This window comes from Coccidioides immitis, assembly GCF_000149335.2.
Source record: "Coccidioides immitis RS genomic scaffold supercont3.2, whole genome shotgun sequence".
In the NCBI taxonomy this organism is placed as follows: domain Eukaryota; kingdom Fungi; phylum Ascomycota; class Eurotiomycetes; order Onygenales; family Onygenaceae; genus Coccidioides; species Coccidioides immitis.
Genome location: NW_004504309.1, coordinates 4,222,430 through 4,248,368, shown reverse-complemented (window position 1 = coordinate 4,248,368; position 25,939 = coordinate 4,222,430). Strand labels below are relative to the sequence as shown.

Here is a 25,939-nt window from a genome sequence, read left to right as displayed (position 1 = left end):
CGTGTGAAAGAAAATTTATGAGGGGATTGTGCTCATAATCCACTTGGACGAATACACAACATCCAAGTCTGACCCCTTTCTTCGTTTGGTTTTTTGTTGCTCGTTGGCTCTGTGAATCGAATGATACGGGGCGGCGGGGGTATTTATGGGTTATAAAACGAGTGCTTATAGAAAGAAGACAGTTTATTTGCGGTACAGGAGCCCGAAAAAAGAGATTATCAATGTGCCCGGGAGAAGCTGAGTTACGGATAAATAAAGGAGGCGAGACGTGGGGTATAAGGACAGAAGAAAAGGCTCATGTCCATATTTGAAGTCTGTGACAGCAAGGTACATCTTGTATGTGGCTTGCTCGTCAAACAGCATTCCTATACAGCAGGAACAGCAACTAGCTTTCCTGGTTGGCATGAATCCACAGCAGGTGAAACTATCGCGGCGGTTCGGAAAAAAGAACCAAGAAAATTAAGCAATTAAGGCCAAGATAGTCCAGCTGAATTGAACAGGCAGAGTAGGCTTTCGTGTCATACTATGCCCGTTGAAGCTATGTTTTCGTCCGCCGACGGTGGATATAGACACACCATACGGTGAACAAGAATTTTGCCATGCTATAGCACGAATGGGGTCCTGCCCATTGTCCGTGCTGCAATGCTAAGAAGCGCCCAGTCACCCGTAGCGATAGCTTTTGAGCCCTGTCATGGACAAGGACGTCGAAGCCATGGCAGAGGAAACTCCGCGGGCGGGAAATACTCCGGGGTCGTCCCCGTGCGCCTGGCCCTGACAGAAGTATGCCGCCGAAGACATCAGGGAATTGATTCTCGATCCACATAGGACTGGTCACGATATTGCACGTAGAAGCCTTTTCGATTTTTGATTCTTCGTTCACTCACAGCGGCGCGACGGCATGCAACTCGGCACGAAGCAAAAGCGCGTTTCCTTTTTGTTGGCCAAGATTGCCAAGAAATTTCGGTTCTATTTTGATCACTCGGAGGTATCGGTCGGAAGCTTGGGCATTCGGAGCTTGGACCAGCAGCACAAAATGTCGCTCAGACTTCTCAAAAACCCAAGTGCTGCATCAGCTTGACGTGACTGGTACTAGTCGTATTGAACTGTTATAGTAGATGCGATGGATCGCCCGAACTCATCGTACTCGACAGCGAGTTACTCCGTCAGGAATTACCTTTCGCTCTCACTCCATGCAAGCCATACAACAGGCAGAACCAATACCATGTTATCAAGAGCTGAAGATAGCTAGGAGATAGACCATGCCTCTCTCTCAGTTGCGCTCTAGTCCCCTCTGCGATTACGCCTTTTTGGCCATCAATCCCTTTGTACTGCCTCGGTTCTGAGCTTCCCGGCGACGTGAAGCCATCATATCAGTTATTTTCAGACCGTTCCCACATATCGATCCCAATGTCGGATACCGCTACTAGAGAAGGGCCTCTCGATATCGCCATTGTTGGCAGTGGTATTGTCGGAGTTGTGCTTGCAGTCGGCCTCATACGTCAAAAAATAAAGGTCAAGGTCTATGAGCAAGCCCAAGGGTTTCGTGAGATCGGTGCCGGCATGGCATTTACCGCCAACGCAAGGCAATGTATGGATCTGATCGATCCCACCATTACCGTAGCGCTTAGAGCAAGCGGATCAGTCGCGACTTCAAGCGGCGACGAGCAGGATCCAGATCCAAACGACTATCTTCGGTGGATCGATGGGCATAATCAACGCCGCAAGGATGACCCTTCTTATCAGAAAATGCTCTTCAAAATTGATGCAGGGTACAAAGGCTTTGAGGGATGCCGTCGTGACCGCTTTTTGGAAGAGCTTGTAAAAATTTTACCTGCAGACGTGATCCAGTGCAGGAAGCGCCTAGACACTCTTGAAGAGAAGGAGGGTGGTGGAAAGATTCGCCTGATATTTTGTGACGGAACGACAGCAGAAGCTGATGCTGGTAAGCTTGTAACCGGAGTCAGTTTTACTTCTGCTCTCGTGAATGATCACTGATAGATCGTTTCTCAAACGCTGCAAGTCATTGGATGTGACGGGATCAAGTCACGTGTGAGAGAGATTATTCTCGGAGAGGGAAATCCAGCATCATACGCTCACTATACACACAAGATCGCCTATCGTGGCCTGATCCCCATGGCCAAGGCGATTGAAGTGCTGGGAGAGTACAAAGCCAGGAACCAGCACATCCACGTTGGACCTAACGCGCATCTCATCCACTACCCGGTCGCCAACCAAACTATGATCAACGCCACAGCCTTTGTCTCGGACCCCGAAGAATGGCCTGACGATAAACGAACGGTCGCGCCCGCTATTCGGAAAGACGTCGAAGATGCATTTGAAGGTTGGAGCCCTTGCGTTCGTGGGCTAGTCAGCCAGCTCCCAGAGAAACTCGATAAATGGGCGGTATTCGACCTGTGGGACTATCCCGCTCCATTCTACAACAGAGGTAAGATATGTCTTGCTGGTGATGCCGCCCACGCTTCCAGTCCTCACCACGGTGCTGGCGCGTGTATGGGCATCGAAGATGTGCTATGCCTTTGCACCCTGATGGGAGAAGCGCGCGTTTTGATCCAGAAAGCCCCGACAATCAGAGATCAAGCTTTGATCTCGGTATTCGACACGTTTAATTCTGTTAGACGCACGAGGAGCCAGTGGCTTGTGAACAGCAGTCGAAGGGTTTGTGACCTATATCACCAGCCAGAATGGGCCGACCCGGCAAAGTGGGTTAAGGCTGAGACCTGCTTTGAAGAAATCAAGGACCGGTCGCATAAAATATGGCATTTTGACTATAATGTGATGTTGCAAGAAGCTACCCAGGGGTATAAACAAAGCCTGGAGGCATTAATTGGTGCAGTAAGTGGCTTATGAGACTGGGGATAAATATGGCCGAAAATACGACTGGTCGCTGTTCTTTCGAATGAGTTCTTGTAGTAGATAAGATCGCGTACTCCGTGTCGAAGATAGTAATTGAAACCAATTTCAATTTGTTAATTGCGCCATATAAAGGCCATTCGACCCTCAAAATATAAAGCACGCGGAGCAATACAACCCTGTTTAGGCGTCGCAGGAAGTTGCAACAGACTTCACATGCGAAAATTAGTACTGGATCAAGGATCGGCCAAGATTCACCGTAATAAAAGAAAGAAATGGAGGATAGGGGAAAAGAGCTCTCCCTATTCCGGCTCTGGAGGTAATTTGCATACCCCACTCCAATCCAGGCTCTCAGCTAGGTGACTGAGTCGACGCGACTGATCGCTGTTATTGCTGAACAGCTGCAGTGATGATGCCCTCGAGCATGTCTATTGCCCAGTTCGGGTCCCAGATCCCAGGTGGCACAGCCCAACAGCTCGCAAACGCCTCGAGCAGCTCACGAAAAATCTGCGGACACCGGCTGATTGTCTCTTGACAGGCTCACACAAAAGTGCATGGCTTTGACGACGTCGGTCAAACAAAGCGCTTGTGCTGGCTAAATTTAGCGATGATTCACGTGATGATGCTGGCTTTTGAGAGTTTGTACGCAGACACGACGTTTTTCCGCGGCAACATTCAACAAATCTCCAGGAAGCACCGAGATCAGTTTGTGCCCTGTTGTCCTCTCATGAGGCATTTCCCGGCTTTCTGTTTCATGGCTCGCGGAACAAAAGTGCGGCCTCATTAACTAGTTAGTTAAGATACGGGTTTACTTGTTCCCGAGACATACGAGAAGCACGGCCCATGATGAAGGCTGCACCGAGTTGAATCCCTCCTCTCTTTCTGTTAAACCCTATACAGATGTAAGGGGTAGTGTTATGTCATAGAGACCAGGGGAAAAAGCCAGAATGCGAGATTGAAGTATATTTAGCAGTGGGGGGAAGGGGGTGCGGAGGGATCTCGGAGCTTCAGTTAAACCGCGGAGACTGGTCACCATGATGTTCAGGCAGCTGTCGAGATGTTGCTGAATTTGCGCAATGATGCAAAAAGAGATACACTATCTAGCCTCCTGAGAGAGAGATGGATATAAAAGTCCATTCCCGTACTCCTCCAGGATCGAGTTAACCCTAATATTGTCCTGTGTTTTCGTCCCAACCATCATTGATGAATAGACATTTAAGTCCCTTACTGGCGTTGGTTGGCCTTCTTCAGAGATGCAGCTCTCTGTCGTGATCCTGAGCGTGCTCGCCTATCCTCTTGCTTTGGCGGCTGACATATTCAGCCCAGATTCATATGCCGCTGGCGATGTGATCTTTCGGGATTTCGCCATTATTGGCGGCGGAGCGGCAGGAACATACGCAGCAATCGGCCTGCGAGATATGAACAGATCTATTGCTTTGGTCGAACGCTCAGGAAGGCTGGGTGGCCATGCGGTCACTTATACCGCTCCCAAGACTGGCGGAACGGTCGACTTTGGAGTGCAACTGTACCTCAACAACACCCTCTGCCGCAATTTCTTCTCACGACTCAACACTCCCATAGCAAACGCGTCTTTTGACTTTGCCGGAACGCCCGTTTATGCCGATTTCGCCTCGGGAGCTGTCTTACCAGACTTCCAGATACCCCCTCTCGGCCCCGATTATGTCAATGAGCTCAACAAGTACCCATATCTCGAGAACGGCTTCAATTTGCCAGACCCTATCCCCAAGGATCTGCTTCTGCCATGGTCGCAATATATACAAAAGTATAACATCAAGCAATCGGTGCACGCCACCCTTGCGCGACCCGCAAACCCGGGAAATCCGCTAAGTACCCTTGCGATGTACGTCTTCAACGACATAAACCATGTCATGCTGGCTGAACACAACGGGCTTGCAATCGTAAACGCCAACCATGACAACTCCGAGCTCTACCGGAACGCCTTGGCGGAGCTGAGACCAGACGTCCTGCTGGACTCGACCGTTCTCTTCGCCCACCGGTCAAGAAGAAGAAGAGGTGGCGTCAGTCTCGTTGTGAAAACTCCAGCCGGCAATAAGCTCATCATGGCCAAGCAACTTATCATCGCTATGCCGCAGATCCTCGACAACATGAAGTATTTCGGCCTCGATCAGCGCGAGGGAAGAATCTTGTCGCAAATCAGCGGTTCCCCATACTACGGCGGGGTGATAAACAACACCGGCCTCTCTACGGATTACAATTATCACAACGTCGGCGCCAATACTTCTTATCACGTCCCTGCCTTGCCAAACGTCCCAGTCATCACCCCGACCCACGTGGACGGTCTATTCTACTACTGGTACAACCCTGGAGAGCCGGCAACCAGGGACCAAGTGCAAAGGGCTGTGACAACTACGATCAAGACACTACAGAGAGCCACCAACGGCACAACCACGGCAGAGCCTGAATTCCTCGACTTTTCAGATTTCTCACCATTGCGCCTTGATGTGTCATCTCAGAGCATCACCGGCGGCTTCTACAGGGACATGTACGGCCTGCAAGGGTACAGTAACACATGGTATATCGGCACATTGTTCGTCGTCGGTTCCAGCCAGGTGTGGAACAACACTGCGACTATGCTGCCGAGCATCGTGTCGGCCGCGTGGTGATGGACATAAGAGCCTTTCTGCAGTTTTTCAACGTTGGGATCCGCATAGAGCGCACGACATTTGTAGGAATGTGCTATTCGCAAAGGTGCTGGAAGCTGGTGCCATGTCTTAGCAAGTAACGATTACCATGACCAACCTTGTATGTACTTATTATGGGCAACAATCTTTGTTTCTAGAATGTTTGAATATGGAATACAAGTTAATAGCTCACTTTAGGTGGGGTGGTTGGCCGAGTGGTAAAGGGCCAGCCTGGAATCCTTCTGAAGTAGGTGTTCTGTTGATTGGGGAGTCGACCACACTGAACAGAAGGTTGTGAGTTTGAATCTCACCTTGACCAAAAAGAAATCTTTACCATGGGGGATCCCATCCCCTAGGGGGACAGGTGCTATCTTGTTGGTGGTTATAATTGGTTGCTATGGATCAGGAATATACATGAGTTAGGTATGAGATGTACTGGGCCTGTGTGGTTTACAAGATGATCCACTTAATTATGTACTTACTTTCTATTGATTTGCAAATGTCAAGATGTGTCAGTTACACCCAAGGTTTTGAGGGTTTTCCCTTGGGGCATGGCTCCAATCAGGAGAATGATGTGAGTTGTAAGGGGCCTCATGGCCTCCCCTGGGAATCATGTGCAGTTTGAGCTTAGTTAAACGGAATGACTTAACTGAAGTCCCCACATCAAGGAGGACACATGCCTGTAACTAGTTGACAGATAGTGTGGCCTTCATAGTCTCTGACTGCATAAGGCCTATGAAAAATATGATATACACACACACACACACACACACAAAATAGCTCACTTTATAGTTCTTAGTCCTCTATGATTAATAATTGAGAAGATGTCGATCACACCTCATACTCCGAGAGCAGTTGAGGGCGTGGAGTGTTCGCATGCTTCCCGCAGCCGTCGGTCATGCTGTTTAGCCGGGCACTCTGAGCTCAGGGTTTCCGCACCAATGTACAGTTCCTATAATAATCAGGAGGGAATTTCGATTATCCCAAGATGCTACAATCATACTATGCCCATAGTCGCGCAGGAGGCAGGCCGCTTTGTTAATCTGCTTGACAGATGCCATAAACAAAGCCACTAAAACATTGTCATGAGTATCCAGATGTTTTTGATTGAAAGGCGGCCAATTTATTGCAAATAGCTATCTAACACGTTTGGTCTTGCAGTGAGGTCGCGGAAGAACATGCTGAATGGAGGGAGATATTTAAATACATCGACTAACCACTATCATTTCAACGCAATGTCTGAACAAAACACCCAATGGTTTTGCGGCGATGATTTTATCTCAGCTACATCCGCACCAAATTCCTAATGCTCCAGTCGTTTTTGACGAACATTGATCTTTCTGCTATCTCTCTTCCCTTGGTTGTACGCGTTCGGGTCGCGCACACCAGCTCTTCTTGTATTGCGCTGGCTTAATTTGACACCCTGCTCTTGTAAAAACTCATCAGCAACTTGGCTTGCTGTCTCCTGGAACCTGATCAATTGTGTTTCGGACGACCATGCTACAGGTAAATTCTGCAAAGCGCTCATGTCGTCCGGGTCGGACGGTTCCTTTTTCACGAGTTTCGCCATCTGCTCATCCCAATCCCCAAGGACATTAATGGCCTCATCGTCCTGCATTGAGAAATCGGCTTTGATGTCCTCATCAAATCCAGTCATTGACACATCGCCCAAAGAGACTCCCTCAAATTTTGTGGGGCCACCCTGATCATCCTCTTCGTCGCAATCATCGTCGCTATGGTGAGCTTTGTAAGGGGCTTCACCGCTGTCCTCCGCCAACCGTGATGTTCCAGTCGGATTCCCATCAAGCTATTCGGAAACTCCAAGCCGCCCTAATTCTTGTTGCCGATGTTGCTGCTCACGGAGTTCCTCAGTTGCCAGACGTTCAGCCTCTTCCTTCTGAGCACGCGTAGCTTGCAGCGTCTTGTCTTCTCACGCGATACACAGAAGACCGCGTGCTGCGCCCATGCTATAGCTGTAGGCCGAACTCCCACCTTTCTGATCACATGCCCAGTTTGATATTAGATTGTAAACCATCTCGAAAGCCATGGCAGCAGAGACAGTATTCTGGGCAATACCATAGAACGTCCATCTGATATACCACATCCCTTGAGTAGAATAGTGTTTGCAATCAAAAAAGGTATCCATTGCATGTGCAACAATGCTAACAAAACCTTCATTGTTCGGTCTTGCATTTAATTGACGCGATTTTCTAATCTCAACAATGCTTTGGCCCCCATGCTTGTGCAGCCCATCATCTTGCTTGTCGTCCGCGTTCAGCACGTCAAGCATACTTATGTTGTACTGTGTCATGAGCTTTGACGACAAAAAGAGCGCCGCCTTAGCCTCAGCTTCAGAAGTATTCGGATGATTGGCTTTTTGAATACACTTCCTCAGTCGTTCAACCACGCGATCGTCAACATCAAGCTTCGGAGCAGAACAGCGCTGGTCCGCTAATTCCTTAACTTCCGCTTTCTGGAGGGGTGTCCGTCTTTTACGGCTCCGTTTCGCTGTGGTTGCTGCCGTGGTCGTCGATGGGCTTGTAATATTAGGGTTGCTAACATGGTTTTGATGCTCTGCTCCGAGGAGTGCCATTGAGTCCATGATTATCCCTTGCGCATACATAGGGGCCGTCACTGAGTGAGGTCGCCTGGGATCATACTCTTAGGACATATTCAAAAGATAATCAAGAGAACTAAACTGCCTATTTGAAATGAACTGGCGCTCGGGTATTGGCAGAATGGCAGTCTTCTCCTGAGATTCTTCAGTTTCCATTCAAGAGCGGCTTTCAGTCTGGCTTGACAGTCCTAGACGAGGAACGGAATTGGGGAGTGCATACCTATTTGTATTCCTTCAATGAAGTCCTTCCTTTCACTGAGTTATTCTCAGATTGTAATGGCAGAGTACCTGTAAAAGCAAAGCAAAAGCAAAAGGGATGGTTCAGAAATGATAACTAAAGAGGGGTCTCAGCTGTAGGTGATGGTCGCTGCCTGTGTTGTCGACCTTTTAGCATAGCAACCAAGATGCAGTAATGATTGGTTGCTAAGGCCAATAGGCCTACAAGGCACTTGAGACATGGGAGGGCAGGACATCAACATCTCTCATCACTACAAATCATCACCAGCTACATCACAGAAGATCTCAGTCTTTGAGAACAAAGTCTGATCTGATAGAGAAGATGTGACTTTCTTCAGTCTCTATCATATTTTAACAAACATTTTCATTTGTTAGTTAGACTCTAACAAATATCATTGGGGATTGACTCTCATGGTACTGGGAACTATCCCATGGGTATTTTCTGATAGCTCACAATTGACTAGGTATGCAAAGATTCCCCTGTAGATTGATGGAGCCAACCACCTAACTAGTTAATTCTTAGATCACATGGGGGAGGGTAGCCCTCAGCCCATCATGAACTTGAGCATCAGGCCACATACATCTAGTCCCGCGACAGAAGGAATTGGGCAATCGCATAAGCTTTACTGAATTGATGATTCTGTAAGAAGGTGGGTGACTGGTGGGAAGATGATGATTGGGATAGGGGAGGCAGAGGGTGAGGTGAGGTGAGGTTGAGGACGATGCCCACAGGTGAGAAACCAACTAACTAGTTAACTAACTAGGTACAGCAGCCTATAGCATTCAATCTAGGCTGGGTCCCAACTCCAACCAGGGAGTTGAATCAGAGTCAAGAGAATGTCAGTCAGACCATGCTAGGATAAACCAATGTCAGCATCAACCAGATGGAGAGAAATCTGCGTATACAACCTTCTAATACTTTTAAATGGAGTGGAATAACCATTTTCCAGTTTGAAGAGATGGAATATTCTGCCTGGGCACCATTACACTTCATCCAGAAGACCTGTATACTCCGTGCTCCGTACTCCGTACTACTATGAAGGAAAACATACCCACATGCTCCTTCTCAGGGTCAACTGTGGCTGGGAGTCTCAAGATGAGATGATTATGGATCTTGACAGGCATCCATAACAGAATTTCTAGCCTGCATCTCCCTGAATTAATGCTCAGAACTAGTAGTCTATATATATTTGATAAAGCAAAGCAGTGTCTTCTTCTGATTCTGATATATATGTGTCTACACAGTGCGTACAGAACTAATGCAATTAACCAACTAAAGAAGATCACATTTACTAAGTACAACATGAAGCTTAACATTCAGGAAAACAGCAGGTTATTTTGAGGTGTTTTTTTGCGGAGGGGTGCCGGAGTAACCAGGTTATTTGGGGGGCGTGGCGTTATAACATTTGATAACAACCCCCTTGATAAGGCTATCACTATCTGTAGCATCCAGGCTTCTCCGCGCAGCTCCCCCATCCATACAATCCTCATTGACGACTCAAGCAGACGACACCAGCAAGTCCACCTCCGACACGCCTCGCACTCGCAGCCGGCCATTCCTCCCAATGCCACCGCTCACCTCACACCCGGCCACCCCAACCCCCGCAGAGCAAAACACCTTTCCCTTCCCCGCGCCGCACTCCTTTCCGCCCTTCTTCACCCTCCAGCCCAACGCTCAAACCCTTCTCTCCCAGCTCCAAAAATGGTCCGCCCTCATCCAAGCATACTGCCGGCATCACCGCCTCTACCGTCTCTCCCTCGTCGATGCCCTCGATTCCCCACTGTTTCACAACAAGCAGATCCGCAAACGGCTGAGCCTGGTGGACGCACGGAGGATTGTGGATTGGATGTGCGGTGCGCAAGGCGGTCGGAGAGCGGAGTGGGTTGGTGGTGAGGCGGGAGGGAAGAGCGTAGCGTGGATCTGGTGGCGGAGACCTGAGGAGTGGGCTGGCGTGATTGCTGACTGGGTAAGAATTCGTTTCGTTCTTCTTTTTTGGATCTTTTTATGCTGATGATTTTAATGGCGCTGTAGGTCGAGGAAACAGCGCAGAAGAACACTGTTCTCACGCTTTACGAATTGACAGAAGGGGAGGCTACGATGTCGCAGGAGTTCCATGGCATGGATCCAGATGTGCTGCAGAAGTCGTTGCATGTTCTGGTAAAACGCGGGAAGGCCCAGGTGTTCGGGAATGAAGACCAGCAAGGCGTGAAGTTCTTTTGAATGATATACGATCTTCCGTTGATTACAGCGGAAGATGGATCCTAACGACGAAGCAGAGACCTTTTATCAATGCCTGCCATACAAATATCACAAAATAAGACCTTGGCCACGGTCAACGGTGATATGATACAATTCATCTAATCAACAGTTGCCTCGGCACACGCCGGTGTGTGCAGGGATCTTAACATAACCAGGATCAATTGCCGGATGCTGCCAAATCTTCTTCCTTCCACTCATACTCATCTTTCCACCGCCACTCCTGCGACATTGCAATCTCCAACAGCCAATCCGTGCGCACAATCTTAGGGACTTTTCTTGCGTCTTGGACCATTGTTCGAAACCTCGGCCAAAGTTTCACATGGCTTTTGTCGCCGCCGCTGATGAGATATACCTCTTCCTTGTGTGCCTCTCCACCATCCGCACCGCGACGCCCGGCAATCGTTAGCGGCCGCCCCCGGTACATTGCGCACTGTCCACCGTTTGTCTCGATGATAGACTTAAATACGTCGAAACCGCCGTGTATCGTTTCAACGCAGAATATCGTTCGACCCTGGAGGAGTCTATTCTGATTCTTTTCAGCTCTCCGCAGTGCTTGGTCGAGAGAGAACTCGTATTTTTTCTCTGACTTCTTGTCACGCAGTTTGTATTTATTCGGGTCGAGCAGTTCATCCTTCTTGACACAGTCGGTTATGAAGTCGCAATTTATGATCTTCGGCGCGTATGCAAGGGCATTGACAAATTTTTGGGTCTTTAGGATAGATGGGGCAGCGAGATGTGTGCATTTCGACGCATCTTGGACAACCATGATTCCAAGGTCACGTAGAATACGCTAATGTACGGGTTAGCAACAAGGAGCCCAAACAACTTTGCTGCGAATAGGGAACCGAAAGACAAACCCTGTCATTATCCTCCTGTCTCGCATTTCCCACCCATGGAGAATATCCCGTAATAAGTAAATGCATGGACACCTGTGGTCTAGTCTTTTTTTGCTTTTTGGTCTCCGTATCTGTGGTCTCATCGGGCTCAATGGACCGTTTTCTCGATACGACCGCGCCATCGTCGCTCTTCCTTCTACCACCATAAATAACTCCGCCGGCTCGCCGTTTCTCCCTCTCATAGAGAATCATATCCGGTGCGAGGTCCTGTAGGCGTGCTGTCGCAACATCTTTAGACTTTCTGCTTCCAGTGGTGGATGGGGTGTCGTTCTCTTTTCCTTCAGCAATGGACCGAGATACATGGGGTGTTTGGAGCGAGAGGCGATCCCTTTTAGTCGTGGGCTTTGATTCTTTCGTTCCTTGCGGCGTGGAAGATCCTAAAGTAGATAATTGTTTTGCAGTAGTTGTCTTTTCAGGTTGCTTTTTCACGTTGCTCACAGACACATTGTTTTCCTTCTGCTGCACAACGCTCGGCGGCGTGTTTTTGTTCGTCGCTGCATCTTCTTCACGGGGAAAGAAATGTTCTTCAATGGCAAACTTGTCAATCTGTGTCTGACCTACAATCTCGCCGAGATTGGTTCTTTGGGGAAAATGCGTATATCGAGGATTGGTAACAGTCTGCATCTGCCACTTTGCGTAACTATCCTCAAGCCATAGATGGTTCACAACGTGGAGATTCCATTCTCGGGCTGCAGTGCATTTTTCACTATTCCCATGTGCTGTGATCAGATGCGTGTTATCTTGTCTTAGAGACTTTGTGCATTCGGCACCGGCAGCAACAATGAGATTTTCCAAGTATATTCGCGCTTCGCCTGAATAATTCGACAAACTGATTTTCAATCCGTTAAATCCAGGGATACCGGATCGGGAAACCGGGTAATGAAGTAGTCGACGGAGTGGAGATATCCAGGTGTTCCGTGTGATGAGATGGTATAACCATGACAAGTTGCCAACCTCCTTTCCTGCTCTGGAGGCAACCTGATAATCCTCGCCCTCGCGATAGCGGCCGACATAAATGTCTGCACTACCGACCTCATACGCAATCCTACCGCCGCCTTTCACTATTAACGTCTCAAGACATTGAAGCAGGCGTTCTCCAATCTTCAAGTCGCTAGATATCATCACGCTTTTCCCGTCAAATACATTCAAATCATCCCGCACTTCGTCCGCTGAAAGCAAATATCTTGGTTCTGGAGTAGAAGCGCCAATGATATCTTTGTTTGTTGTTCCTTTTATGGGATCATCGCAGCGAGCGCTGAGAATTTCGGGGTCGGGAAGCATATACGGTCGTTCGTCTATTCTCTTACCCAATTTTAGGCAATCATCGAACCTAACTCACTTAGACTTATCAGGCAATTATGCATATGAAATGGGCCTTACCAATGAGGAAGCACTATCTTTAAATTACTTAAGCGTCCAGCGGCTTGTCGGCACTTGTCGGTATCCATATTCAACGCAACAAGGTGCGTCGTACTACTCGTAAGTCTAGCTGTATAGAGCCCGCCCATCGCTAGCACTCCACCAATAATCGCATCCTTGTCACCTTCTGGTATATCCGCACAGCTAACGAGGACGTCATTCAAAAAAAGTCTTGGGTCGGGATTATATTGTCGAGGATTTGCGAGCTTGTTTTTGGAGGCAGAAGCGTGAATCCATTGCGGCTTAACAACGGGAATCAGCGCGTCACATGCAGAATCGTGACCGGGAAAGTCAATGGTGGAAGAAACAAGGTGCGTAAATTCGCTGATTGGGGGTAACGGCGTAGGCGACTGATGGATGACTACTTCACCTCCACGCTCCTCGATTGTAGATGACAGCTATAGGCAACTATTAGTTCGATAGGCCAAATTAAAATCTGAGCGTACGTACTTTGGAGGCGACATCGTTGTCAAGTTTGTGAGAGCGGATGATACATATTCTGGTTTGTGAGAAGAGCCCGCCTTCAATATGGGAAGGTTGATCTGCCATGATTTTCGATGCGTAGATAGGCAAGGAGTGAGATAAAATGGTAATTTGAAATATAGATAGCTTAAATAACAATTATCATAGCGGCATATCGGGAAATGACGGAATCTGTTCAGCGAAACCGAAGAGCACCAAAAGGTCTCGACATTGGTGATGATGTTGATCCGCCGCTGGCAAACGTGACGGGTCGACGCGTCCCAAGCAACACCAGATCATGTGATATAACTAATTAAACGGCATTGATGACTAATAATATCTATGCCAAGCTCAGGACTCGGCGCTGGATGCTGTCGGGGCCGGCATTTCAGCCTCGGCTCGTTGCCAGCCGTACTCCGTAGACGGGGCGGAAAGCTGAAGAGGAGGCGGGTTCGGCATGGGGTGAGAGCAGTGATAGCTACATCATCAAGGACAGAGACCTGTCTCAGGAGCCCGGGATATATGCAAGCGGAAACAGAGATCTGAAGTTGCGATGGCTTCCACCACTTTTCCCTTCCGTGTTGTTGAGCACGTCACCCCGTGCCAACACATTCGGGAATACCCCCGGGCGACGAGCACGACTCAAGAGGAGACGCTGCACCTCTCTGTGAAGCAGTACATTCCGCTGGACAACCCCAGTCCGCAGCCCGGAGATGTCACCATCATTGGAGCGCATGCGAACGGGTTTCCGAAGGTGAGGCGCCCCTGCGCGTTTGCCTGTCGCTACACCGAGCCTGACATTATTAAATAGGAATTATACGAACCCCTTTGGGAGGAGCTGTTGGCACGCTCTAAATCAAATGGATTTCGAATTCGGGCTATTTGGATTGCAGATGCTGCACACCAAGGAAACAGCAGCGTGCTAAACGAGCACGCCATGGGCAATGATCGTATGAAGACCCATTTCGAATAGTAGACCTATCACTAATGCACAGGGTAGCATCATGGTTCGACCATCCTCGAGACCTTTTGCATTTGATCAACATAAAAAGGGAGGAAATGCCTCGTCCGATAGTGGGCATTGGTCATAGTATGGGCGGCGGGCACTTGTTCGTTTATCCCAGTTGACTTCATTCGAGGAAGAGTCCCTAATATTTCTTATGTAGGGTGGCCCTGTCTACCATCCACCCCCGTCTCTTCACGACCATCATCCTCATGGACCCGGCAATTCAAAACCTCAAGTCCTATATCTCCGACCATACCTTCCACACCAAGGGGACTAACATCCCCACCACCACCCGTGCATCCACCTACCGGCGAGATCTCTGGCCTTCGCGCTCCGCCGCCGCCGAGATCCTCCGCAAAAGCAAATTCTACCAATCCTGGGACCAACGCGTCTTCGACCGCTGGATAAAGTATGGTCTCCGCGAACTGCCCACGGCCATCCACCCCCTGGACTCACAGTCCCAAACCCTACCGCCGGGCCAGCGCCCCGTAACCCTAACGACAACCCTCCACCAAGAGGTCTTCACCTTTTCCCGCCCAAAGTACTCCATCGCCAACTCAGACCGGGAAACCCAGCGCCTCACCCATCCAGACATCTCCCTTGACGTTCCTAATAGCCACCTCTTCTACCGCCCGGAATCACCACGCATGTTCACGTTCCTCCGCTACCTGCGTCCCAGCGTATTCTACATCTTCGGCGAAAAATCTGACATGAGTAAACCCGAATTCTGCCAGGAGAAGCTCGAAACCACCGGAGTCGGGGTTGGTGGGAGCGGAGGAGCGAAAGAGGGCAGGGTTGATGCATATACCCTGAAGAAAGTAGGTCATTTAATCCCGATGGAGGCAGTAAAGGACTCAGCAGAGCTGAGTGCAACGTGGCTGGGGAAAGAATTGGAGCGGTGGAGGCGAGAGGAGGAGATTTTGTGGAAGCAGTGGGAAGGGAAGAGCAAGGTGGAGAGGATGACCATTGATGACGAGTGGAAGAAACACATCGGGCCGCCACCATCAAGGAAGAACGGGAACAATAAAAAAGAAAAGAGAGCACCGAAGTTATAGACGCCGTATATATACATGCCTTGTATAGCTAAGCCTAGACATATAGAGAATACAAAGATATCTAGCATACACCCTTATTATAATCCAATGATGTTTCGTCTAGTCAGCATCCGAGGCGGTTTAGGGGCCGTAGGCTTAAAATACCTATTAGGGCGCACCCTTCTCCAGTTACACCATCCATACCTATTCATATCTTCAACGCAAGGCAAGAAATCGCGTTGGGTGCTCCCTTCAGAAGGGGAAAAAAGTTGCATAAGACTCTTTATGATACTACAATGACTTTCTCCCATGGCCGTGTGCAAAATTCAGCGATCACCAGCTGAAGAGGATGTTGATCCGCCTATATGACACATTCTCATTCTCGATTCCCAGGCCTCGCAAAAGCCAATTCCCTGACATTCAGCTACCCTTTCTTGATTCGATTTTGAATAGAATCTTCGTCCGATGGACGTACATTCATCCCACCGGATCTACCATGAAACTTCCACCGCTTACAATCGCAACCTATATGGAAGTATGGGCCTCTTGCATCAGACGGGGAAGACCAAATTTTCCAAAAATGGAAGTCAAACAAACTCTTCAAAATTAAGATTCTAAGAAATGTCGGCACTGTCTTGGCCACCATCCAAGGTGGCATCCCGGAGGAGCTGCTCTCACTACAGTGCGGGTCTTTCAATGTCTACCTATGCGTGAAGTTTTGCAGATGGTGGTTCCGTAGTCATCTAGTTTCCAATGCCCAGACACACCCATGTTTCCGGAAGAGAAATTGAAGTGAGAAGTCTCGGTGATGTGCTTTCTGGAAAGACACACACTGTCCGCCGGATGAATCATCTGTCCACCCAATAGAACAATACTATCGCTGAAGGGTGCAGATATACAACGTGGCTTATAAGCTTGCCTGAGAACGTTGACTCTGCATATGTAATCTTAGCCCCTTCAAACTATTCTGTGACAATTTCTGCATAACAAACATTCTTACCAATGCTGAATTCAAGCTTGCAGGGACAGCCAACTCAGAGTCCACTCATGCTGTGTCAGCAGAATTTGCTCAAAGCCCGTCTTACTGACTGCTTCTTGAATGTCCTGGATATTGACCGGATAGATTTGATGATTGGTCCCAGACTTTAAGGAAGCTTGAGAGAAGGAGGAGACAGCTATCCAGCATGGTAGATATCAGACAACAACACTCTCTTCAGAGATATAAAAGCGAGCTGGGTGTCTGATACGGTCTACTGGGTCATGACTGACAAACGATTATTTGGCGCTGGAGACACTGGATACCAGTTCCACTTGTTCACAAAAGAGGAGAAGGACGAAAGAAAATTGGCTACGAAGGGGGAGTGCATGTTGAAAGACTGGGGCTCAGTCACAGTGCCCATGAAGTCGGTATTGTAGCTTGTAAAGTGCGAAATGAGAGTGTTTCTGCATTTGGGAAGATCGGCTTTAACCTCACTGCATTCCATGATATCGATGCTCCACAAGAGCGGGAGCCCAGAAAACCGAGAAGTTCTCAGCTAAAAAAAATAGATACTCACGACGAAACATCAGGGGCAGAACAGGTACTTTTTGTTTTGGGAAGACCCATCTATACATGTAGTTACTCGCATCAGCAAACGTGGGAGAAAGGTGAAATTCAGTATTCAAACAATTTTCACAAGAAAAAAGTGGAAGTGATCTTTTCTAGCCCGGAGCAAAACTGCAAAACAAATCTATACTAAGGGAGGTACTCGAACCCAAATCCGAAAAGAGAAAAAGAAAAAAAAAAGGGAACATGTTACTCTAATCCGTCCGATAAACCATCAGATTCAAAGAAGATAGGTATCTAACATCAAGAGAGATGTGAAGAAAAGGTGTAACATGGAAGAGTTTAATGGGTCTTTATCGCGGCCGTTCCGTTCAAATGGACGGGCTTTGGGATCTCTTTCTCGACACGGACAACGTCAGGCCAATTGTAGAACCGTGGCCAATACAGTTCATACTCGTCCTGGCGGCCGTTAAGGCAGTGCCGGAGCCAAATGCCCCAAATGATATAAATGTATGCACCAGTTCCGGTCAGAAGATGCCTAGAGATTGTAAATTAGCATTGAATGCACCCGTCGTTGAGGTTCAGATCGACAAATACATACCACCATCCATGGCCTTCGAGGAGGATACCCCACGGAAGACCGATGCTCCTGCGCCAGCCTCTAAAAGTGGAGCAATAGTGGTTGTCGAGGTTCCAGATCAAAAAGCCGGTAAGGAACGAAGTCAACCCAAACACAACCATGAACCACATGGTGTTCAGAATTTTCAAATCTCGGGTGTTCTGGGAGAGTTGAACGTCTCTCGAGGAGCATGGGTTCGAGCCTCCGTTGACGTGTGCTGATGCACTCAGTGCGCGGGCCCTGCGCCATTTTGATCGGAGGGTTACCTCCATTAACCACATACTCCGAAGGACAACCACGACTGTCAGTATGGCGTAGGCATTCTGGTGGAACCTTGGATCCTGGAGATAATGATAGTATGCGGTGATGAAAATAGATAGACCGAGAAGACTAGAGCCGAGTATGGCGCGGGCCTTTGTAGATTTCGAGAAGGAAAAAGTGGCGTAACACATCAAGCACGTGGTATAAATCATGGAGAGTTCATCGACGAGCTGCATTGGGTCTAGTCAAGCGAGGTTAGCGGATGGCTTGGGAATGGGGATAGGAAGTTCAAGGGGCGAAAGCGCACATTTCAATGTAGAATGGAAGAGCAAGCTTCCAAGGCCGACGATAAAGTAGCCGATGAAAGCAATCTGAAAGATGAAATCATGGCCATTTTTTCGACAGCTGATGATTCCCTTTACTCCGAGAAAGAGAAACAACGCATTGGTCAAGGAGTTGACGATCTCGGCAAAATAGATGGTGGCATAGTAATCCTAAGTTGCAAATGCATACTGTCAGTCGACGCGCCCTGAACAAGATTATAAACGCGAGGATACCGGAAGTTATTTCTTACCTCCTCACACCAGTTGAGAGTCGAGGTGACGGGACTCCAGAAACCTGTCCGAGCAGGCGGGTATGGAATATGGAACATTTTCAAGTGAGGAAGAGCTAGACTGTTGATCCCTGCATCGGCCGGGAACGTGCGGAGCAAGAAGCAGGGATGGCACTGGGCAAACGAGCGAAAGGAGATATCTACCGAATAAAGCAAAAAAAAAAAAGGCACGAGAGAGAGAATAAACTGAGGGAAAGGATAATAAATTGTTCCTTTTTAAGAAAAAGAGAGCAGGATTACGAGGCGAAAAAGGTTCGTGGGGATGGGGAAAATTGAAGAGGCTTTAACGATGGATGATGGACCTGTGACGTATTGCGTGGACTGGCCTCTGACAAGATGACACTCGGGGTGACAGGGGTCAGGAGGGGAGAGCAGCAACGAAGACCAAGGCAATGGTCTTGAAGAGTCACGTATGGGAGGAGGAGAAGAAGAAGAAGAAGAAGAAGAGAGCGTGTGTGAGAGACAAAGAGAGAGGACAGGAGGAGAGGAAGCAGAGGGCAGCACGTTACGTTGCCCTCGCCGGAGATTCCCTGGTTCGGACGATAAGACCCGATAAGGCAGCCCTAACTGACCCGCCAAGAGCCGACCGTCCCGGACCTCCGCCGCCCAATCGCAGCGCTGCTGACTAAACCCTTCCGAGTTCCGTGCTGGGCGGCGCGTCCTTTTGCTAAAGATAGGCGCTGACGCCCTGCCTGCCTGTCAGCGCCGGTCTCTGCAGGGTCCAGCCCCATGATCTGTCGCTTCTCGACCACCTCGACTTCTGGCGTGCCTCCAGCCGTCCCCGGAAATCGATGCGACAGGAAAGTCGCCCCCAAGGCACCGCATGCACCGACGGCATTTGTTGCCTCCAGGGACGATTCAGTCTGACTTTGTGCGTTCCACGGCTCAGCAGAAGCACAAGAATCCACCCCGCAACAAAGTCCGCCACCTGGCTGAGTGACGAGAGACGGTCGTTGGAGTCGGAGAGCAGATCCCAACTTGAAGAAACCCACTGCCGGTCTCTGCTTCAATATAGGAATGTATACGGAGTAGAGATGAAGGGGGACATGCTTAATACCGTTTCTCCGTTCGTACCAATACTGGTAGTTGAGATGGTAGCGCAAACGGCCTTGAATCCCGAAGGACTATCCACTGAGTGGAAAAGGACTCTCGGTAGTACCGTAAAACGAAGGATTTGCCTGACGTTCTCCAGAAAAAAAAAAGGTAAAAATTCAACAAGATGGCTACGAGTTGAGTTTTCCATCCGAATCATCTTGGCTCTAATGGCAGGGGCAAATGGCATATTAGATCATCAATCTCCATGACTCCCAGAGGTGGTGGTCTGTCTGGCCGGGAAAGACTTGGGAAAAAGGAATGCACCAAGACCGTAACTATGTATGACAGCGGGTTGTTTGTCAAACACAGAGGCTTCAGGGATCTTCCCATGGCATCGCTGGTGACAGGTGCTATCTGCACTCGGCCATGGCCAGGCCTTGTTGAAAAGCCAGCCCATGTTTCGCATCCGAACAGAACCAAGGTGTGGCCAAAACGGGCTAAAAAAGTTTGAACAAAGAATAGTAACGACCAGAGTTACAGTTTGGCAACATGGATCATGGCTTGCTAATGGCGGACGGACCACTGAGAGGAAAAGAGGCTGTCATCTTTTCCAGGGCCGTCATTTCTGGGAGGTTTGTGTTGCGGACAAGGCAGGCCTGGATGTAAATTTTCGGCTCGGAGGAACTTCCCCACGCGTCGCCCTCTTCTCGCCTCTATTCTATCTTCCCAGACATCATAGAGATCAGTATCAGGGGCCGTAAATACGTTGTGCATCACAACCTCACCTCGAAGGAATCCATCATTCACACACCAGAAGTATCTTCACCCCTTCGAGTCTCGGCTGCCCAGGGAACCAACTTGTCCACTTGGAACGCTTGGGCCGGCCCCCTTGTTCATCCGCTCCGAAGTCCTGCCCAATCAGATCCTCACCGCAACCCAGCGACCACTTGACATCACTCGAGCCGCTCGTCGACGGATCAAAGCAACAGAGACGCTCGCCCTCCTGAGAAGAAGTTTCGTTGTCCCTAGCGCTTAACGGTTTCGCAAGAACCCATTTTATCTCTCCAATTAGATCTCCATTTACCTTTGAACCCCCGCCTACCTTTTTCTAGCTACTGCCCACTTCCCCTGTTTCGAAAGTCAAAATGTCCATTCCCAATGAAGCTCTTCAAAAGGTGCGGCCCCTGTCAGGGTCAACACGACACAATCGCGATCAAAGCTCCATCATAGGATTAGTTCTAGCGCTTGCTGACACCTGTGTTGCTACTATTAATAGCTAGTCCAAGAGATCGAATCTCAAGCCATTGCCTCGCAGCAGCAGATCGGCCTGGTCAAGTCCCAAATCACATCAAAGCAGCGAGAGGTACGCCTCCTGGAACTCACTTCGAGCGAGGTGGGCCAAGTTCCGAAGGGAACCAATGTATACGAAGGTGTTGGTAAAATGTACGTTTATGATTTTCAGCCGTTGCCGCCGACGGTGTACCTGAATCCCCTCTTTTCATTCACCAATGTTCCGAAGGCTGATTTGTGGGTGATGCGTGCTTGGCTTTTATAGGTTCGTCGCGACGCCTATCGATAATGTCAATAAACGATTGTCAGATGAACAGAAGGGATTGAAGACGGATATCACGAATCTCGAGAAGAGACTACATTATTTGGAGACGACATTTAAAAATAGCCAGAACCAGATCGAGCAGATTTTCCGGAGTGGCGGGAGATCGTGAGGTGTTGAATCTTCTCCTTTTTTCTTTATAGAAGGATCGTGGACATTTACTGCATATGAAAACCTACGAAGCGTGAGCGCGGCCTCGACAATATTGGGATGGTCGCCTGGGGGAGAAAGCTCGCCCTAGGTCTTAGCTGTCGAGGCAATACTTTGCAATCCGTGAACGTGGGAGTCTCTGCACATATTCTTGTTGGAGCGTGGAGAATTAGATCCATTGAGTGAGATTGAGCGAGAGGTGATTGTTTTTGGCAATCGAATGTGCTGGGCTCCAAGTGGAATGGATGGGACTGTTCCAATGACTTCTGTGACTTCGAGTGCCTGGCATTATGGAGCGTCTCATGAAGCTCAATGTGATGTAGAATGACTATCATTATATATATATATATATATATATATATATATGTGTGTGTGTGTGTGTATATCAATAAAAGAGAGTAAGCTGTATTATAATCTCCGGTGACCGTTGCTATTAAGTAGACTACTCGCGTGACTGATAGAAATCCGAATATCCAACTTTTGCGAGCATGGCCATATAATTTTAAGATAGTATGTTATAAAAACATGAGGGAAGCACTTGCAGACTGGCAGAGGATAGCATAAAGTCGATATGTATGTGGGCATGGGAGGCATACGCCCCTGGAATAAGCCAGCCACTTGAATTAAAAACAGGACTTATATTTGCCAGAAAGTCAGCGGTATATAACCAGACAGCCCTGGTGGCCGAACGGTCGGTCCTTGTGGGTTGGGATTACGACGGGTCTCTCCGAGACACTGCCAGTCGTCCCTCTACTCCCTACCGGAACGCAAGCCTGCAATGCAGCTTCAGGTCAAACCCCCCGTCGAAGAGGCAGTGGGGGGGCGGGCGGTATACGCAGGTGTCAATTTTTGTTGCTGAGTCCTCCAGCATATATTTTTCGTCTATAGAGGCCTTGAACATATGGGTATTGGGGTATCTTATTCATAATATGTGGTGGGTGCTTTGCATGCAGTTGTTTTCGCTGTAGGTACCTGTACCATGGAGCTATGAATCGCAGAGGGAGCTCTGATATGCCGTCCCGATTTGGAAATTGAAATTTGAGCCACTCGGAGGCGCCAAGTTCGAATCTCGCTCTCGAGCCTCGAAAAAAAGGATTACTTTTTATTCCCATATTAATTCACTTCGATCGGAGTACTCTGTACAATTTCTCAATGCAAAAAAATTAAAAATAAGAAAAAGGAAAAGAAGGAAAAAGACTACTAACAGGCTACAACGCAGCCTGCGAAACAACAAAACTAAGCGGCATTATCACATCCAATTTCTGGTTCCTGGTTCGGGACAAGACTCCAATCAAGGAACTCCAAGCTCTCTTTCCAAGGGTCTTGCAAAGCCCCCTGTGGAGCTGGCGGCTCTTCATCCAGGTTTCAAGGCCGTGCCTCAGGGAATTGGGCGTCGAATAATGACATTCGTGCGTTCATGGGGCATTTGATAAGGTAGACACGCAGAGAGATGCATCCCGGACGAAGGAGGCAACATCAAGCTAATGCATTCCGTGATTAGGGTGGTAACCACTCCTTCACAAAGGACGAGTTAATGCACTGCGCAGATTTGCTCGAGCATGTTGGCGGTTAGGGTGAGGGCCAGCTCACCAGCGAATGGCTAAACTGGCACGAGAACATGGCCAGGCGAATGAGACACAACATCCTTTACTCACCAGGTGCGGGATGGTTCAGGCGACCCCTTGCTTGTGATCAGCAGTCGTTGATGGCACAATATGATTGGGAGCTTGAAGAAGCGACGGATATTGCGACGCACTTTCAGGCAAATTCTTGGCCCGCACAGCGATGGCAACGGCTCCACATTCTGGTGGGCTTCCTGACTTGAGCGGTGGTGCTAAATATGTATACAGACCCAGCACGGGGGAGGCTGGGAGAAAGGATTCCTCACGGAGCCGTCGCCTCCCTTCATTCTCAACAGCAAGACTGCTGCAGGATACGGAGTAGACCCTTGAAACATCCTCTTTGAGGAGCCGCCCAACCATCCAAGGACTGCCTAGCTATTCTCAGAAGTCAACGTCCTCTGACGCCGTCTGCTGCCGACAGCGCTGTCCTACGCTGCAATCGGCCCCGCTTCATCCCCTTCTTCCTTGCTCACTGGGCGGCTTCCGTCCATCCAGCCAGCGGCCGACCCTGGCGGCGGCTCGTCGTAATCAAACATAAGAGGCTCTTCGTCCACATATCCGGACAGTCCCCTCTTCGTCCTCAAACCTCCAACATCATAACAACCCCATTTATCGAACTGCTGTGACGTGAAAGGCCTCAGGCATTACAGAAGATTAAATAAGATTCACCGATAAGATATACCCTTCAATTTAACTATAAATAAACGAAGTCCAAGTTCGTTCTTTTTTGCCCTGTTGTTGCGAGCCTGCACGACTTACGAACATCCCACCTTAGACCTTCCAACCTCAACGAGGCACCTATACTATCTTATCTAACGTCAAGTATCATCGCCTATAACATTGTTCCATCCTTTTTCTGTCCCCTGATTTCTCGAATACCAGTTTTTGCTGTTTTTGAGGCCCCCTTTCCCAAATATTTCTTCGTCGCCCCGCTCCTAAATCGCTCTGAAATTCACTACCAAAGAGAGTCGTGGCCGTTGGAAGGATCAGGCCACGGAAACAAAATAGCCAGTCATGCCACGATTCCGAGGTATCCTCGAGTCACCATCCAGCTCGGATACAGATTCAGACTCCTACCAGGAGGACCGATTCCGCCACCATAGACGTCCTGTTGACAGACGTCGTGGTTTCCTCGACATCAAGGCCCCCCGGGTCAGAGCGGCCTCTGTTGGTGATCGCCATAGGGATTCGTCAATCTACATCGGCATCAACAATGAAAACTATTCCAAGTCCCCGCCGCGTCCGCGGAACCGTGCCAGGTCGTTTTCCCGTCGGCGTGATGCAGCAGGTGCCTGGGACGAGGTAGAAACAAACATCCTCCGCGAGCAAAGAGCTATCCGTCAGGAAATCATTGAACGCGATATCCGAGACCGTTATCGTGAGCAAGAAAAGGAGCGGCTGCGTGAGCGCGACCGAGACAGGGACCGGGATCGGGATCGCGACTACGAACGGGAGCGGGAGCGGGAGCGGGAGAAGGAACGCGAGAGGGAACGCGAGAGGGAACGCGAACGGGAACGGCTACGCGAACGTGAGATACTTGAGCTCGAGGCACAGCTTCAATCACAAAGAAGAAAACTCGAGCAATTGGTTGAAGATAGGCTCTGGGAAGAGGCAGAAAGGGAAGAAGAGATCTATCGACGCCGAAAAAGGCGGTGGGAAAAACTAAGGGATAAAGAACTTGAACACGAACAGCGGGAGCGCGAGCGTGAACGAGAGCGTGAACGCGAACGTGAGAGGGAGCGACGTGACCGAGGGCGCGGTCGAAGCCGAAGCCGAAGCCACAGCCATAGCCGTAGCCGAAGCCGGTACAGGAAGGATGCTTGCTGGACCCGTGACGAGATCGCAAACGAGCTTGCGCACGAGGAACTACGTCATATAAAGCAAGAAGAGGCTAATAAGAAGCACGTCGAGGATGCTTTTTTGATCGCACAATTCCGCGCCTTACAGGAAGAGGAAGAGCGTAATAAGCGCGAACGGAAGATACGGCAGAAAATAGAAGCTGAGCGGGCGAAGCAGGAAGCAGAAGAGCTAGAAAAACAACAGCATGAACAGAAGCTAAGAGACGAGGCTATAGAAGAATATAAGAGGGAAGAAGCCGAGAAAGAACGCAAACGGCGTGAAGAGGAAGAGCAGGCTGAAAAACAGTTCAATGAGCGGCTTCAAAAGTTGTTTGGTAGCCATGGGATTTCGGAAGAGGATATGAAGAAATTTTTAAACCAGAATAAAGAAAAACCAGAGCCCAAAGCTATAGAGCCGCATGCTCCCAAAGATCAATTTGTCAAGGTACGTGCATTCGGCTCCCCGAGTTACGCAAACCTATACTAAAATCATTGAAGGTCCATCGTCGGTTTATCTCTCCTTCGACGCTTATGGCATACGGACTTCCATGGGAGTGGGATCCTGTAAGTCTCCCTCCGCCCCACCGTTGATCGCTGACCAGGGACCAAGATTCGCTAACTCAAGTCCTATCAACCCTAAAGTACGATGCAGACTACATGCTCATCCATTCTTGGGTGCCTCAGGAACTCCAGGAAGAGCTCTTCGAGCATACCCGTCGTCTACGCGAAGGGCGCATGCTCCCCGCTGCGGCGGAGCCTGAACAGAGCGCAGAATACGTTGAGCTGAGGGTGAATGATAAGAAAAAAGATCAATTATTCCTGGTGAGGAAAAAGAAGGGGGCGAAGAAGCATATCTTCGTTGAGCGATAAGTAGGTTAGGAGCGAAGCAGGCTCGCTTCTAGACAAATGTGATGATGAGGCAAGGTGTATCGCTCATCTTCTATCATTGGCTTTATAACCTTTTTCTTATAGGGAGATTTGGTTTTTGTTCTATTCTTGAAGGTCTTGGCTCCTTGTTTCCTTTCTTTATTCATGATTTATTCTTTTTAGTCCTTTTGTCTACTCAGTCATATTACTCCAAACCAAAAATATTCTGATGATTATAAGGGAGAGATGGTGCTAACAATGAACGACCTATATGCCTCATGAAGGTCTTAAAGATGAAAAATACCAATAGC

At 48.9% G+C, this 25,939-nt stretch overlaps 12 protein-coding genes and 1 pseudogene across 13 annotated transcripts; 10 read left to right on the top strand and 3 right to left on the bottom strand.

The window, feature by feature from the left end:
- Positions 1-642: 642 nt before the first annotated feature.
- On the top strand, positions 643-1,078 carry CIMG_07080 (uncharacterized protein; the record flags this gene model as incomplete). Its single annotated transcript, XM_001243183.1, has 2 exons — positions 643-780; positions 887-1,078. The coding sequence occupies 2 exons, from the start codon at positions 643-645 to the stop codon at positions 1,076-1,078; spliced, it is 330 nt and encodes a 109-aa protein (XP_001243184.1).
- Positions 1,079-1,203: 125 nt separating this feature from the next.
- CIMG_07079 (FAD binding domain-containing protein) lies at positions 1,204-2,989 on the top strand. Its single transcript, XM_001243182.2, has 2 exons — positions 1,204-1,942; positions 2,021-2,989. Exons 1-2 carry the CDS (start codon positions 1,408-1,410, stop codon positions 2,866-2,868), a joined length of 1,383 nt encoding a protein of 460 aa, XP_001243183.2. The 5' UTR covers positions 1,204-1,407; the 3' UTR covers positions 2,869-2,989.
- Positions 2,990-4,063: 1,074 nt separating this feature from the next.
- On the top strand, positions 4,064-5,726 carry CIMG_07078 (uncharacterized protein). The gene has a single exon (XM_001243181.2). The coding sequence runs from the start codon at positions 4,125-4,127 to the stop codon at positions 5,514-5,516; it is 1,392 nt and encodes a 463-aa protein (XP_001243182.1). The 5' UTR covers positions 4,064-4,124; the 3' UTR covers positions 5,517-5,726.
- A 9-nt stretch (positions 5,727-5,735) lies between these two features.
- Positions 5,736-5,853, top strand: CIMG_15059 (annotated as a pseudogene). Its single transcript has one exon. The product of its transcript is annotated as a tRNA-OTHER (tRNA).
- An 815-nt stretch (positions 5,854-6,668) lies between these two features.
- CIMG_07077 (uncharacterized protein) lies at positions 6,669-9,060 on the bottom strand. Its single transcript, XM_001243180.2, has 4 exons — positions 8,970-9,060; positions 8,372-8,892; positions 7,469-8,286; positions 6,669-7,267 (listed from the first exon to the last, which is right to left on the bottom strand). Exons 3-4 carry the CDS (start codon positions 8,155-8,157, stop codon positions 6,838-6,840), a joined length of 1,119 nt encoding a protein of 372 aa, XP_001243181.2. The 5' UTR covers positions 8,158-8,286; positions 8,372-8,892; positions 8,970-9,060; the 3' UTR covers positions 6,669-6,837.
- An 842-nt stretch (positions 9,061-9,902) lies between these two features.
- CIMG_07076 (ESCRT-II complex component) lies at positions 9,903-11,059 on the top strand. Its single transcript, XM_001243179.2, has 2 exons — positions 9,903-10,355; positions 10,421-11,059. The coding sequence occupies exons 1-2, from the start codon at positions 9,954-9,956 to the stop codon at positions 10,607-10,609; spliced, it is 591 nt and encodes a 196-aa protein (XP_001243180.2). The 5' UTR covers positions 9,903-9,953; the 3' UTR covers positions 10,610-11,059.
- CIMG_07075 (DNA repair protein) lies at positions 11,053-13,626 on the bottom strand. Its single transcript, XM_001243178.2, has 4 exons — positions 13,414-13,626; positions 12,925-13,361; positions 11,506-12,874; positions 11,053-11,438 (listed from the first exon to the last, which is right to left on the bottom strand). Exons 3-4 carry the CDS (start codon positions 11,724-11,726, stop codon positions 11,360-11,362), a joined length of 300 nt encoding a protein of 99 aa, XP_001243179.2. The 5' UTR covers positions 11,727-12,874; positions 12,925-13,361; positions 13,414-13,626; the 3' UTR covers positions 11,053-11,359.
- Positions 13,627-13,826: 200 nt separating this feature from the next.
- On the top strand, positions 13,827-15,563 carry CIMG_07074 (toxin biosynthesis protein). The gene is made up of 4 exons (XM_001243177.2): positions 13,827-14,179; positions 14,237-14,375; positions 14,426-14,534; positions 14,592-15,563. The coding sequence occupies exons 1-4, from the start codon at positions 13,979-13,981 to the stop codon at positions 15,484-15,486; spliced, it is 1,344 nt and encodes a 447-aa protein (XP_001243178.1). The 5' UTR covers positions 13,827-13,978; the 3' UTR covers positions 15,487-15,563.
- A 1,332-nt stretch (positions 15,564-16,895) lies between these two features.
- Positions 16,896-18,929, bottom strand: CIMG_07073 (alkaline dihydroceramidase Ydc1). The gene is made up of 4 exons (XM_001243176.2): positions 18,466-18,929; positions 18,199-18,385; positions 17,613-18,132; positions 16,896-17,549 (listed from the first exon to the last, which is right to left on the bottom strand). The coding sequence occupies exons 1-4, from the start codon at positions 18,541-18,543 to the stop codon at positions 17,354-17,356; spliced, it is 981 nt and encodes a 326-aa protein (XP_001243177.2). The 5' UTR covers positions 18,544-18,929; the 3' UTR covers positions 16,896-17,353.
- Positions 18,794-20,050, top strand: CIMG_07072 (uncharacterized protein; the record flags this gene model as incomplete). Its single annotated transcript, XM_001243175.2, has 4 exons — positions 18,794-18,813; positions 18,860-19,037; positions 19,182-19,570; positions 19,774-20,050. 4 exons carry the CDS (start codon positions 18,794-18,796, stop codon positions 20,048-20,050), a joined length of 864 nt encoding a protein of 287 aa, XP_001243176.2.
- Positions 20,051-20,312: 262 nt separating this feature from the next.
- Positions 20,313-21,674, top strand: CIMG_11886 (prefoldin subunit 1). Its single transcript, XM_012358725.1, has 3 exons — positions 20,313-20,714; positions 20,816-20,982; positions 21,095-21,674. Exons 1-3 carry the CDS (start codon positions 20,685-20,687, stop codon positions 21,261-21,263), a joined length of 366 nt encoding a protein of 121 aa, XP_012214148.1. The 5' UTR covers positions 20,313-20,684; the 3' UTR covers positions 21,264-21,674.
- Positions 21,675-22,230: 556 nt separating this feature from the next.
- CIMG_13101 (uncharacterized protein) lies at positions 22,231-22,874 on the top strand (the record flags this gene model as incomplete). The annotated part of the gene is made up of 3 exons (XM_004445380.1): positions 22,231-22,265; positions 22,509-22,710; positions 22,803-22,874. 3 exons carry the CDS (start codon positions 22,231-22,233, stop codon positions 22,872-22,874), a joined length of 309 nt encoding a protein of 102 aa, XP_004445437.1.
- A 297-nt stretch (positions 22,875-23,171) lies between these two features.
- Positions 23,172-25,907, top strand: CIMG_07071 (uncharacterized protein). Its single transcript, XM_001243174.2, has 3 exons — positions 23,172-25,206; positions 25,260-25,325; positions 25,404-25,907. Exons 1-3 carry the CDS (start codon positions 23,938-23,940, stop codon positions 25,629-25,631), a joined length of 1,563 nt encoding a protein of 520 aa, XP_001243175.1. The 5' UTR covers positions 23,172-23,937; the 3' UTR covers positions 25,632-25,907.
- The last annotated feature ends 32 nt before the right edge of the window (positions 25,908-25,939 follow it).